The sequence below is a fragment of the Haliotis asinina genome, chromosome 7 (genome assembly GCF_037392515.1).
Source record: "Haliotis asinina isolate JCU_RB_2024 chromosome 7, JCU_Hal_asi_v2, whole genome shotgun sequence".
Lineage (NCBI taxonomy): Eukaryota > Metazoa > Mollusca > Gastropoda > Lepetellida > Haliotidae > Haliotis > Haliotis asinina.
The window spans coordinates 21,957,941-21,972,353 of NC_090286.1; the positions used below are offsets into that span (position 1 = coordinate 21,957,941).

The window sequence follows — 14,413 nt, forward strand, 5'->3', positions numbered from 1 at the left end:
ATAAAAGCAGAAGTGATAAAAAGATGCAACATTGATCGAGTCAAACCTTTTCAAAATTATGACTGATTGCATTTAGGGCTTATGCAGTTATATTCTACATGAAAATGTAAGTCTGACTACATCCACACAATCTATACTGGATGTGTAGTGGATGTGAGATTAAGTTTAAGAATAGTTCCACCTAAATACTGTAATTTCTTTAACATAACCTCAGATTATATTTCACTGTTACACAGTATGGAATACTTAAGTGTCCCCTAGAACAATGAAGTAGACTTTGCACTCTTGCACCTCTACAATGGCATAAGGGTCTATAAGTAATAAACAGTTGCCATCCCCAAGGTATTACTAACAAAATTCTAAAATGCCAAAAAATGTGTTAATCTTATTAACTTTTGCACTGCTAATTTGTCATGATGTCTTGTTGGTTTGTCTGTCAACAAGGCATGCCATGTGCCAGACCAGCCTAAAAAATATAATCAGTTTAATGGTTATGTTTGTGAAAGATGTGCCTACAAACATATTATCACTGTAATCAAGCCATCAATGGAATCATGCTTGCATTTACTATATTTGACACCACCGCTAATAAATCAGAATGCAGGATTAGAAAATATTCAGGTTAATGTTTGATGCAAAAATTTCATCCAAATTTTAATTCAACATCTCTTTGAAGTGGTGAAATTATGATCAGTCAGCATTTACCTCACGTTCTGCTGTCTCTGAGTCCGGGAAACTTATTGTGGAGATATCTGCTCTTTGTCCTGAAACAGAAATGTCAACATGGCAGACATCTTAAATATGTACAATCCCACTGAAAACTCAGGCCTAATATTAAAGGACATTAACTCAGCAGAGTACTTGTCTCCATCATGCAGTGAGTATAGGGCTACATTGACAGTTAATGATATCATGACATGTCGGCAGGGGCAGCTCTCCATCATCTGACACACATTTTCCACCAAGTTCTAATCACTGTAACTAATGCCATGTGAAATCTAACATTATCAACAGACATAAAGTTGTCAAGCATAAATTTGATTTGAATGACGTGACAATGTCTGGGTCAAAGGACTGTCAATACCCCCAAACCAAAATGTCCTTTAATGATGGATATAATCCATACAGGTCATGGACATTGTACAGTTTCAGTAAAATTCCAAACAACCCACAAAAGTCAGTTATTATGTCATTGGATTGTGCCATCCGAAAGACAGCAGCTCTGTACAGCCGAGGTCAACATGTCTCCTTCAGTCAGGTGAGGTTTCAGGGTTATTGTTCCACAGGTTAGATACATCTGACCACTTTCTAAGTGGATTGAGTATTCATGGCTAATGTGCCACTCTGATGATAGGCTGTCTACTCAACCCACCTTTCATATTCACCTTACTCAACCATTCATATGGATGTTTTTGGATCCACAAATCCACAAATACTGTATCAGTTATACCTCTAAGAATATTTTATTACATGTAAAGCATTAATTCTTAAATGGATAAACTGGACCAAGACTGTAACCATTTGAAAAAGATCTTCTGTTCCATTTTGTTTCTGTCAAACTATTTGACAATACAGCTAATTAAACAATCACTTGATAAAAACTGCAAGGCCTTATAGAGTTATTTTGACCACCAAGCATTGGTTTGAGACAAGAATGTGTGTCAGTAATGTAGAAGAAGGCCTCACCTCTCATGACCAGCCTCCTGGGATCTGCAGCTGCATCATCCTGCAGGAGGAGGCCTTCCTGCTGGTAAGGACCCTTGGAGGGTTTCTTCCTCTTCTTCATCTTGCGGACACTGGTTTCAGACTGGGCCTGCTCACTGCAGGACAGAACATGACATTAGATGTGCATCAACACAAACCTTACAGTGCTTCAGTTTTTCAGGGAATACAATGTCTGAAGTCAGACCTTTTCCCAACATATGTCTAGAGCTGGAAATAACGAATATCTGTGCTTCAAGAGGAAATATTAAGATAAATTCTATATCTATATACTTATCCTATCTTACGGTATGCACTTCTATCTCTTAATTCGACACTGAGTGTAACAATGTAAACTCTTTGTCTCTAGGCATGAGGATTGGAAGCTGTCGGAGTGCTAGAGGAACGAAATGTTGAATCTTCAACCATTTGTCTTGGGAAGAACATCATGCCCTGTAATGTGTCGAATGTAGCCCAAATGAATTGAAGAGACTGAGTCGATGTTAGTTCTGACTTTGTAGCGTTTAACAGCCAGCCCAGTAGTTGGAGGAGCCTAATACTGAACTCCAACTGATGTAAAAGGGTGTCTGGACTCTGAACCTGAATGCAATTGTCTATGTAACTTTCGAATACGACTCCTTGGAGATGAAGAAACCTGGTGATCAGCTTGGCATTTCTGGTAAATAGCCATGGGTCTGTAGAAGTTCCAAAGGGTATAATGGTCCATTGAAAGTGGATCAATTGAAACATGAAATAAAGGAATTTCTGTGACTCTGGATAAATGGGCACATAAGGTCAAGACTTGTAAGGAAATCTCCTTTCTTCAGAATCATGCAGAGAAGAGTGATAGATATCATCTGGATGTGAGGTTAGTGCTGAAAATAATGAATATTTTCATGTTGAAAACGAGCCTGACTTTTCAGGAATTTCTCTTGGGAACTAGGAATATGGGGGAATAAAACTCTAGAGTGCTGGGTGTTGGACCTTGAGGCTGCACTGCAAATTTCTCTATCAACATACCTATAGTGGATCGAAGAACTTGGATCTGGTCTGCTGGGTAGCTGTGATGGACTGAATGTAGGGTCAATGGCAGCCAACCGATGATCAGTAGTTAGTCACCTTTGGTGAGGAGATTGAGGAGCAAGCAAGAAAACATGTCTACACTACTGACATAGAAATAGAATGATCAGCAGGAGATCTTACACAAAGGGATTGTTGAGAATGTTCCACATGGGAGCAAATATCCCTAGTCTCCCACCTACTTGAGTGTTGAAGATGGGTCTGACTGGTGGCAGGAGTTCCCAGTCATGCCCTGGGAAGTCACTGTTTTGGGACTCCACTCCACTGCGGAATCAGACTTGGAAGTACGGTTGGGTGGATCTGCTGCCACTTGCTTTTGATGCATGGCCACAAAATCCCTGGCGTAATTTTGGATTGGAGGGGATGAATCTGGGAGTCCTTTGCTGAGTCATAGATGCCTGTAGATGGGATTTCTGCAGTTTGAGTAACTACACAGAGACCTGGAATTGCTTATCTTACCTTCGTCACAATGTATGCAATCATGCCTTTGAACAAAGATTCTGTGCACCAAGATTGCTGAAAAAGTTCTACCTTGAACCTATCTTGCCAAGATGAGAAATTCAGAGACCACGTTGACGAACAGCCAACAGGTAACCAAGGACGTAGGCATCCTGAGTGAATGCGTGCTCCACAGATGCAGAGTGCACCGTCAAGATGATGCAATTAATGGAAGGTAAAGTGTGCCGAATAGCTGTATCCAAATGAGGCAGCTAAATGTTTCCATCTAAGAAAGCCAAACAAGTCCCACAAAACGTCTGAATGTCCTCATCCACCAGAGAGGCAATAGACATACGAAAAGACATACAGTTGTTGATTCCAAACAGTCATAAGAGCAGACATCACTGCAGCCAGATCAAGGGAAGTAGAAGTCACTTGTGCAGGAGTCCCTGACTCTGGAATAATCTGCTGAGCTCTATGATCAGAACTCTGTGGATCAGATCTTCTCTGTCAGTAGAACAATGTCTGGATGCAGATGAAATGGAAGATAAACCTAAGGAGACCCACTGTGGAGGAGAAGTAACGACACTAGATCCCTGGGTCTAGAGCAATCGGCAGCTGATGACTGAGCTGGAGATCTAGGGTTGAGTGAGCAGAAGATGTCACAAGTTGATGTGAAGACAAAGTACAAGAATGGAACTTCAGAAAACCAGCTGATCTGGATGAAGAAATGTGCTTCTTAGAATGTGAATAAGTTGATGATTGTTGTCTCCTTAAAGGTGAGATGTTTACATTTTTCATACCAGGTATCCCACTTGCACTGACCAACACAATCCACACACAGCAGATGAGGATCGTTAGCCGAAACAGCTTTGCTGAAGGGAGTATATTTCTTCATTTTCTTCTGATCAAGAAAGCAAGAAAACATGTCCACACTAGTCAGTGACAAGAAATCGAATGATCAGCCGGAGACAGTCACGTGGGCAGTTGGTGACGCGTGTTGCATGCTTTGCATGAGTTGTGAATCTGTCTTATAATGAGGGTAGCATAGAGTGTTTGGGTGGATGGACAAGAGAGGCCTAGAGAGAAAAAGTTGACATTGTTCCACTGAGTGTCAAATCAAGAGATAGAAGTGCATACCATGAGTTTAAAAATTTGCAATGCATGAGCTTGTCAGGGACTGCAATCATGACAGAATCAATTCAAATACATTTGTTGTTTTCACTGGGCCTTTCCCTTGCTCATGGTTTGAATGTTTAGTGATACGAGGGGAAGTCAATAAGTTCATAGAAGTGGGTGCTGATATATCCTTGGTGATGTTGTCATTGGTGTCATTATTGAGTTGATTCATCTGTGACTCTGTATACTGATACCCAACCTTCCTCGAGCATTTACTTGAGAGTTAGAGCCTTTAAAAGACGATTACCCTGCACAAATCATGGAAACCTCCAAAACTGAGTTTCGTGCAGTTATCAAGTTTCTCACTAAAGAAGGTGTGAATGCAACCTAAATCCACAAACCCATGATCAATGTGTATGGCGAGGAAGCCCCTCAATATTCCACTGTGGCAAAATGGTCAGCTGAGTTTAAGCGAGGTCGCAGCTCCTTGGAAGATGACCCACGGTCAGGAAGACCTTCTGAAGACATTACAGAAGATACAATTGCCCGGATCCAACGCTTAATTATGTCCGATCGGAGAATAAAGGTGGACGAGATAGCTTCAGAGTGTGGCATTTCACATGGAAGTGTTTGCACAGTGATCCATGAACACCTGCACATGTCCAAGGTATCCGCAAGATGGGTCCCTCGTAACCTAAATGCACATGATCGTCACCAGAGAGTTGAATCCAGTCGTGAGCTGTTGGACATCTACAACGCTGATCCTGATAACTTTCATGCTCGTCTGGTTACTGGGGATGAAACCTGGATTCATCACTGGGATCCCGAAACCAAACAAGAATCCATGCAGTGGAAGCACAAGCATTCTCCTGCACCCAAGAAGTTGAAAACACAACCTTCTGCTGGCAAGATCATGGCAACCGTTTTCTGGGATTCAAAGGGTGTGATTCTCATAGACTATAAACCACCTAAAACTACGATCACAGGGGCTTACTATGCTGACTTGTTGAAAAGATTGAGAGCGGCCATCAAAGAGAAGAGGCGTGGGAAGTTGACAGCTGGAGTCATGCTTCTCCACGACAATGCACCAGTCCACAAGAGCCGTGTTGCACAAGCTTCTCTTCAACAATGTGGCTTCGAACAACTAAACCATCCCCCATACAGTCCAGATCTGGCCCCCAGCGACTACTATCTGTTTCGCAATTTGAAATCTCACTTGCGTGGAACAAGATTTGCCAATGATGATGACCTCAAGGCAACAACAGAGGCGTGGCTGAGGGACCAATCTGAAGACTTCTATTTCAAGGGCATAGACAGTCTCAAAGACAAATGGGCAAAATGCATCGAGGTTCAGGGAGACTATATTGAAAAATAAAACCAATATCACAACCATTGTGTTCTGTTTTATATCGAGTTCTATGAACATATTGACTTCCCCTCGTACTTACAGTTTACCAATTATATACAAAGTAAATAATTGTTATGGTATACGTACATTTAAACCATATTTACACACTGATCTATTACTTCTTTGATGGGCATTTTAGAAGTTGAGTTGATGAAGAACTATGACAATTGTCATGGACATGCAACCTCTTATATTCTGCGAAGGGTGACTTTTTGACATAGATTTAAATAATTCACTTGACTGAAAATTACATTAGAATCTATGTCGAAACATTGCCCTATCTATGTCGAAACATTTCCCTTCACAGAATGAAAGAAATTGTATATCCATCAAAATTGTTATCATTCTTCATTGATCAATTGATTCGTGAAGGTCCAGGGTAGAACAGGCCTTCAGCAACCCATGCTTGCCATGAAAGTCGACTATGTTTGTCATAAGAGGTGACTAATGGGAACGGGTGGTCAGACTTGCTGACTTACTTGACACTTGTCGTCAGTTCCCAATTGCGCTCATGTTGTTGATCCTGGATTGTCTGGTCCAGACTTGATTATTTACAGATCGCCACTGTATAGCTGGAATATTGCTGAGTGCAGTGTGAACAGAAGTACATCACTCACCTTCCAAAGTCACCTGACATTCGGCTGTCCCGAAACTCCAGCTCTGTTAAACCTGACGAAGAAATGATGCTTTTGTCAACATATATACTGATATGAGACACACTTTTGGAAACAGCGGCGCTGATGTATGTTTCATAATTTCTATTCAATCTTTGAAAGTTTAAAAAACACAATGCACTGACAGCTGTACACAACAGGATCTGCAATGTTTTATACTTTATAGTGACACCTCGTTGAATCAGATCCTGTCAGTCGGGGCACTTTGTGTTACACTGATTACTGTTTTCCATGGAATTCAGAAAAACTGGGGGTTACTCTACATAGAGTATTGTACACACTTTTACATGCAAAATGTTACAATGAATCAGTAATAGGGACAATTCACTCAAGTACATATATAGTCATTCTTACACCATACTCAACACCATACTTGTGATTGAAAAGGACTTAAAAATTATCACACATAAATGTCATTTTCTGATTGACTGGGCACTTGCTCACAAGCGAGGAACATTTTCTATATTACTAGCTGGGAATGCCGAACTGTGGGAATTCATTTGTTACTTTGTGTTAGTAATTTTTTATGTTGATTAATTGAGTCATGTATGATGTACTGAAATCACTGTTGTTTTGTGAATGCAAATTGATGAAAGGGAGATAACTCTAAATTTTTTTGTTCAACTGTCATTGGTATTGGATAATTGCCTAACTCTGGTTCTCCTTATTATGATCCAATACCCATGCTTCCAACAGTTCAAAATTTACATTGAGGTGTTTATAAACATGTTGTTCACATGTCCCCCTCCTGACCAGTGAACAACGTAACTAAAACATACGGTTAGAAACTGATCTCACCTCCAATATCTACACCCCCTCCTCCGTCTTGTCTCAGCAGCTGCTGCAACAGGATCTTGACAGCTTTCATGTCGCGGCGTGAGCGGTCTGCGATCTCTTCCTGCTTCAGCTTCAGTTGGTTCACACTGTCTTGGAGGAGGTGGATCTCATGGTCAAATCTGTCATTGGTGACAATACTGCCACTGGTTTTGGTGGTGGTGGAGGACATAGCACCCTCCTCCTGTGACAGAAGACAGAAGGACCTTATGTTATAGATGGATGCTTGGTGAGGTGTGATGTGAAGGAGGGGAGGGTAGCACTGGACAGATACCTGTACAGGACTGATATGAAAAATTCACACAAAACAGTCACTAAATCATCGTTGACACTCTGTTTCTATCTTCTTCTCAGCTCTACAAATTCATTTCACAATCTGTCATGTTGGCCAGCAGTAGATCACATATGTGACATAAGCATAAGACTTAGCCATCAGCCCCACTTTCGTCATGTGTAGAGGGATATATAGCAGATAATGTAACATCAATATTCAATATAATTTCTCTAATTTTCGAATACTGCATATAAAAAATATTATGACTGCATATCAAAGCATTTGCTTATCTTTGAGAGATTATGAGATTATAATTTTTCAATCAATAACAGAGCTTATTTGCTCCCTACATTATATGTAGTGCCATCACAAAATGTGACTTTTCATCTTACAATGATAGCATTAATACTTACAAATATTCCCCCTTCAAAACCACCAAACTTTGCTTTCCATTGTTCTTGGAGTTCATCAAGCTGTTCCTGTAAGACGAGAGAATGAGTACTCAATAAATAATCAATGACTATCGCAAGTGGCCATTAGATCTGTACAAGACAAACTGATACACCTTCAGTCCTGAGTGGCCATGAGATCTGTACAAGACAAACTGATACACCTTCAGTCCTGAGTGGCCATTGGATCTGTACAAGACAAACTGATACACTTTCAGTCCTGAGTGGCCATTAGATCTGTACAAGACAAACTGATACACCTTCAGTCCTGAGTGGCCATTAGATCTGTACAAGACAAACTGATACACTTTCAGTCCTGAGTGGCCATTAGATCTGTACAAGACAAATTGATACACTTTCAGTCCTGAGTGGCCATTAGATCTGTACAAGACAAACTCATACACCTTTAGTAATAAGTGGCTATCCGATCTGTACATGACAAACTGATACATCTTCAGTCCCGAGTGGCCATCAGATCCGTACAAGAAAAAAAGATACACCTTCCATTCTGATACAGTATAGTACATAGTACATACATAGTTTGGGATGGTTATAAAAATAACTTTCACAATGGTAAAAATGTTGGTTAGTTGATGCTTGTTGGGGAGAGGTGCTTAATATAGCAGACATGACAATTGCCCCAAATTGATGACCTACCTTGATCTGAATGGTGACTTTCTTGAGGTCCTCCTCTCCTGCTTGTGTGAGATCATCATCATAGTAGTCCGACTGGGGTGAACACTGCTCCTCTATGAAGGTGAGGAACTTGATGCGGCGCTTCTTGGACATCCCCTCCCAGATGTTGAGGATGGTGATGGCTCTCTGCATCACAGCATTAGCCTGTGCATTGTCATAGACTCTGGAGAGGAAATACAGAAGTTATCGCACATTAGCCATCAATATGTAGATTGAGGAACATGTTTAAGCCAGAGCCACAATGACAATTTACCTTTGGAATGTGTCTGATAGCAAGGCAATGAGGAGATTAAGGCACAGGACTGCAGACAGCGCCAACCATGTTCCCACCAACAAGTCCGCCATCAAGGAGTCAACAAGCTTCATATTCTGGAAGATTTCACATTTATTACAGAAACATCTTCTTGACTACACAAAGCATTACTGTATAACAAAACACAGTATTACAGTAACTTGTTATACTACCATTTTTGTTGTACACAGCAAATCTAAAAGCAGCTGTTGTTCTTTAATGGTTAAAACACATCTGTTTCAGCATGGTGTAGACTAGATGAGGGTAACTAGTTTTGATGAGAAAACTATCAGTGAGTGAGTTTAGTTTCATGCAACACTCAGCAATATTCCAAATATATGGCAACAGTCTGTAAATAATCAAGTCTGGACCGGACAATGCAGAGATCAGCAGCATGAGCATTGATCAGTTTGGAAACAATGACATGTGTTCACCAAGTCAGAAGGTCTGACCTCCAAATCCCATTAGTCTCCTCTTACAACAATCATGGGTGGAATTTAACATATTGAGAGACAAATGAACTTCAGTTGTGAATATGAACCAGTTTCAAAGGTATCAGTTTATCTCCCAGGGACATGTCAGAATCATACCTGTGGTTTTTGTATTTGGTTTCATCTGAAGATTACACAGACATACTTACAGCATAGTCGTACTCATCCACAAGTGTGAGTCGGAACAGGGTGAACATCATGGCAGTAGGGTAACCGAAGCCATCCACCTCAATCAGAGTCCCATCCGATTCCTTCTGCTTGTCTCCACCAAAGATCATCCAAAAGGCACATGCTGCAAAGCAAAAACACTTTCAGTGAAGATTTTCCCAGGACATATTTACAATTATTTCATCAGTTTAAATCATTTCACTGTTAGCAGCTTACACAGTTAAGACTCCTTGTTACAGCTCTCTTTGCCCCACTGCATCTTGGTCAAGTTTGCTATTGCCCAGCTTTTAAGCTTCAGAACGACACAACTGGCAATTATGACACCCAGTCTTACCATAGGGAATGTAGAATTCCAGGTAGAGGAAGCAGAATTTCAGCAAGTCACCTATCATCTTCCCCAACATCACAACAAATGGTCCTGGAAGCAGAAGACATCAGTGAGTTCCATGCACCCTCCACACACATACACATATGATAAGTATTGATGACTGAGTGTGGCTGAGAATGCCCGACTCACCGAGGGTGGAGAATGCCCTGGCATTCTTCATGAGTCGCAGCCACAGGAGGATGATGGTGACACACATGATGCGGATGTGCCAGCGAGCCAGAAGGTTGCTGTGAATGCCGATGTCGGCAAAGTGGGTGGTGATGGACAACAACAGGAAGAAATAACATGTCCAGTCAAATATGTTCCTGGAAAAAAAAATGCAACAAGATCAAATAACTAATTCACTTTTTTATATTTACAGATGGCTAGAACATCCTATCAATTTGCAAGCAAAGCTAAGCTTATAGCAGACAAAACTCATTATTATAGAAGATATGGTAGTTCTAACAAAAAGGTCTTTGTTTTCTGGAACTAGTCTTTAGTCTTTGTCAAAGGTTTTTCTTTCTTCACAAAAATTACAGATCAAAGAATAGGAAAATGATTTGTTAAAGAATGTAAGATAACAGGAGTAAATATGTTCACTGAACGTGAAGCAAACCCTTTATGACATTGCATTCAAGATTCATTATGGAATTCTTCGGTTACTTCAGGTCTGATCTCTTACCATGCATCATTGAAGTATTTGGGATTGAGCTTGTCAAGGGCTGCAAGTTCTGACTTTAGGAACTGTTTTTCCTCTGGCCATCTTGGATGGCAAAACTCCATATCCTCCTCAATCTCCTTGGTGCGCCATTTTACCCAGTTCTGGAAACAAGGTAAGATGTTTAACCAGAGACATTTAAATCTTTGGATACAGCTCTATGACCTCACACATCAAATATTCCCGGACCATTACCATAGATTAGTTGAAAAGCAAGTGTATGGTTATCATGGCCACTGATGTTGTTTTCAGTTGTATCAGTTTGCTTGAAGCTCTATTGTTCGGTTCTCATTACTGTCAACTCTCATAATCACAAAATCAAAATGCCAACTAGACATTTAAAGATGGCATGGTTACAGATTAATTAAAATTTTTAAAAACATCGTATGATAGACAAATATTTTAACAAATTTTAATAACATGAGAACACCAAACTTCCATCCCCTAATAATCTGTACAATACATCTGTTGAAACCATCTAATCTCATTTTAAATAACATTCTTAAACTAGCAGCATGTTCATCTCTAACTCAAAGTGTTACTCAACATTTTGTAAAATTTACTGATAATTTTGTATATGAGCTCACCGAGTGTGATCTTTTAGATCTGAAGAATTCCCTCACTTCTTCATACACCTGCCACACTGTAAAACCTATGGCTGTCAGCTGAAGAATCAAGCATACGATCACAGTCTACAGTGACTGAATGTCTCTAACTCATCAGCCAGGACTAGTCCAGCTATAATACAGCAGCAAATATCTAACCGAATCTGGACCAAACAAACCAGCAGCTGAGAAGCATTTACATCACAGGGGTATAATAACATGCTCATCTCACTGCTTCTTACAAGAATATGCTGCTTGAGACCTGTTTGTACCATGAGTCCACAAGAACACTCTTAGTGGCCGCTCATTATATAAACAGATGGACATATTCATGATATTTGCAAAACATTGGTCCACTTTTTGACCCACACCTTTACTGTTTCTTATTACAGAATTATACCCCAAAATGTTAATTATGTAAATTATACCCCAAAAATGTTAAATATGGACTAAATGAAGAAATAAACAAAGTCAAATTATGATTTAGATGTTCTTTAATAAAAGACCTGACCCTTATCTTTGCAACGTATGTAAAGAGCTGCATGATTATAGCACAATCTGAACAAAATTCAAGATTGCAGTCAATAACGTCTGCTACTTACCAGAAGAACAATTCTCCACCACTGTGTAGGCCAAATATACTTGTGCCTTTGATCATACTCAACAAGAATGCCAATGGCTGACCAAAGGCATATGTAAACAAAGTTGATAAGTAAATTGATCCATGCACCCCGTCTGAAAGTCATACATAATAAAACTGTAGCTTCAACAATATTTCCATAGGAAAAGTGTTGGAAATAAGACACATTTTTATGTTTTTACATACATGTAATTGACAAACAACATACTGAAATACTCAGTTTATATAATATCACATTTACATTTGTCATACTAAAGGTTTCAGTATTTATGAAAAAAAGAAAAAATTCCATACACATATTATTTAAATAACTAAGGCATACTGATTGTTGTTGCACATGATGACGTGAAATGGCTGACTCTCTCAACACATACTTATTTCCAGTCAGTGTATTAGTGGTTAGGGGTCTTGTTATATAATATATCTATGTTTGTGCACTGGAATTACCACTGTGAGTTTATAGGTCCTGCATAGAATACCAATATATTTCTTTCAATTGTTTGAAATACACCAGCAGAGTCTATGTTAAACCGTTATATCATATGGCAGAGGCCTGAGATATAAAACACTAACATTTTTACTGGGTTGAAATTTTAAAAATTTTGTATCATTTTGGGTTAATAAGTAGTCACAAGAGATTATATTAATTTGTTACTTCTTTAAAAATTGGTGATCCTAGGAATACAATAAAGAATCTGACTTGAACAGTGATCACAGGCCTCTCCCTGACAATAACATTTTAACATTCTAAATATTATTCTAGATGAGTAAACAATTTAACATTAGGTAAGACAAAACATTTGATCATAGTAGTAATCTCTGCTGGAACGAAGCAGTCCAAAATTCTTATCCTATTCATGCTATCAGTCCAAAACTCTTATCCTATTCATGCTATCAGTCCAAAACTCTTATCCTATTCATGCTCTCAGTCACTACCAAGTAGTCACTTCAGTCACCTTTAAGACAAGCAGTGGGAACTGGCTCTCTACTTCAAACAGACCACTAAAGATGGGCCTGTGTCAGTGAGACTTTCAACAGCCAAAGGGCACTCAAAGCTATGGACACAAATATAGCAATATCCAGCTATATACTGTATTATCTGCTCCTTACTTGGTGGTAACGTGTCAAAGAAAATTCTAAAACATAAACTTTATAGTTTCACACTTGATGTGGTCTCACTTTTTTTTCCACGTCTAAATCCTCCAATTATAATCTGCTTTCTGACCAGGAACAGGAGCCAAGCTGTGTACAGACAGACTGTCACATCACCAGCCAGGTCACTTGCATCTGATTCACAATGGAGGCCATTTTGTACAGATAAGAACTTGCATGTCACGTAATTAGCTACCTTAACAATCATGCGAGATCTGACAGATAAGAATGTTGAGTCAAGCAGCAACATCTAGAAATGCTGTAGACACTAACCTGCCAAATTTCATCCACATAGTCTCAATAAGTTTTGTGAAGACTGCCGACATAAGAAGATCGTGTTGGCGATAACTGGTTGCGACTTGCAACTACTCGCATTCAAAATAGAAAAGTTGTCTATGTTAGTTTCTATGTAGGATTAAAACTGCATTAGTCTACCTGAAAGAAATCCATATGAAATTCCTATTCCCTGGAAAGCCATCTATTCCTTGCGCTGCTGCATAACGGGTTAATGACACACTGTACACAATCCAACATACCATGGCCACAAAAAATCATTGACTTGTTCATTTGTTTTGTCACGTTTTTGATACAATCCTCAAATAACTTTCATATGATTGATATTTTGACAGAGACATTTTATCATTTCACCCAAATAGTTAATATCTGAGAAACTTGCAATCAACTTGTTGAGGCCTTGGTGAGAGTGAATCATGAACCATTTCCTGTGCCAAATAAACACCAAAAACAGACAGTTTGTCACAAACATCACAGTGAGTGTAATAGTGCAGTAAAAACACCACCTCAGCCTGAATCCTATTTTACATCTACCATTTGTCTTTGTTTTATTTTCTTGTTCAACAATCATTGTTGAGTAGGTAGATATGAAGAAAATCGCAAAATAACATTAACCTAACACGCTGTTGCTACAGTGAGAGTGAGAAACATCTTGACTACACAAATATTAGACTCACAGTTACATAATGTTCTTTTTCTTCAACGTCCTGCTAAGTAAAACCAAAACAATTAACCATGCAGACAAAGAACCCAGTTCTCATTCGTCCAGCAAGTAATTTATCACACAATTAAAAGCCCAACTAAATCCTATGCTGTATTTTCATGCCACAGTGAAAGTCACTCACATCAATACTTCTGAAATGAATCCAGTTAACAACTGGATTAAGATAATTTGGATAATTTCTCTAATGTGTTTACAAGCTTATCTGTTTTTGTTGTTATTTAGATGAAACAACATATATCACGCATTCAGCTATATATCTTGAGTACATCTAGAATATCAGTCTGTG

At 39.3% G+C, this 14,413-nt stretch overlaps 1 protein-coding gene across 1 annotated transcript in view; it reads right to left on the bottom strand.

Annotated features, from left to right (window-relative positions):
- The window catches only part of LOC137291413 (uncharacterized), a 38,616-nt gene that overhangs the window by 2,906 nt on the left and 21,297 nt on the right, over positions 1–14,413 (bottom strand). The window contains exons 10-23 of the mRNA XM_067822747.1: positions 13,383–13,474; positions 11,920–12,052; positions 11,300–11,377; positions 10,677–10,816; positions 10,142–10,317; positions 9,959–10,042; positions 9,606–9,748; positions 8,927–9,042; positions 8,635–8,836; positions 7,942–8,007; positions 7,219–7,438; positions 6,364–6,415; positions 1,687–1,820; positions 706–764 (exon numbers count right to left, since the gene is read on the bottom strand). Coding sequence (XP_067678848.1) covers positions 706–764; positions 1,687–1,820; positions 6,364–6,415; positions 7,219–7,438; positions 7,942–8,007; positions 8,635–8,836; positions 8,927–9,042; positions 9,606–9,748; positions 9,959–10,042; positions 10,142–10,317; positions 10,677–10,816; positions 11,300–11,377; positions 11,920–12,052; positions 13,383–13,474 — 1,695 coding nt within the window. The remainder of the gene's footprint in view (positions 1–705; positions 765–1,686; positions 1,821–6,363; positions 6,416–7,218; positions 7,439–7,941; positions 8,008–8,634; positions 8,837–8,926; positions 9,043–9,605; positions 9,749–9,958; positions 10,043–10,141; positions 10,318–10,676; positions 10,817–11,299; positions 11,378–11,919; positions 12,053–13,382; positions 13,475–14,413) is intronic.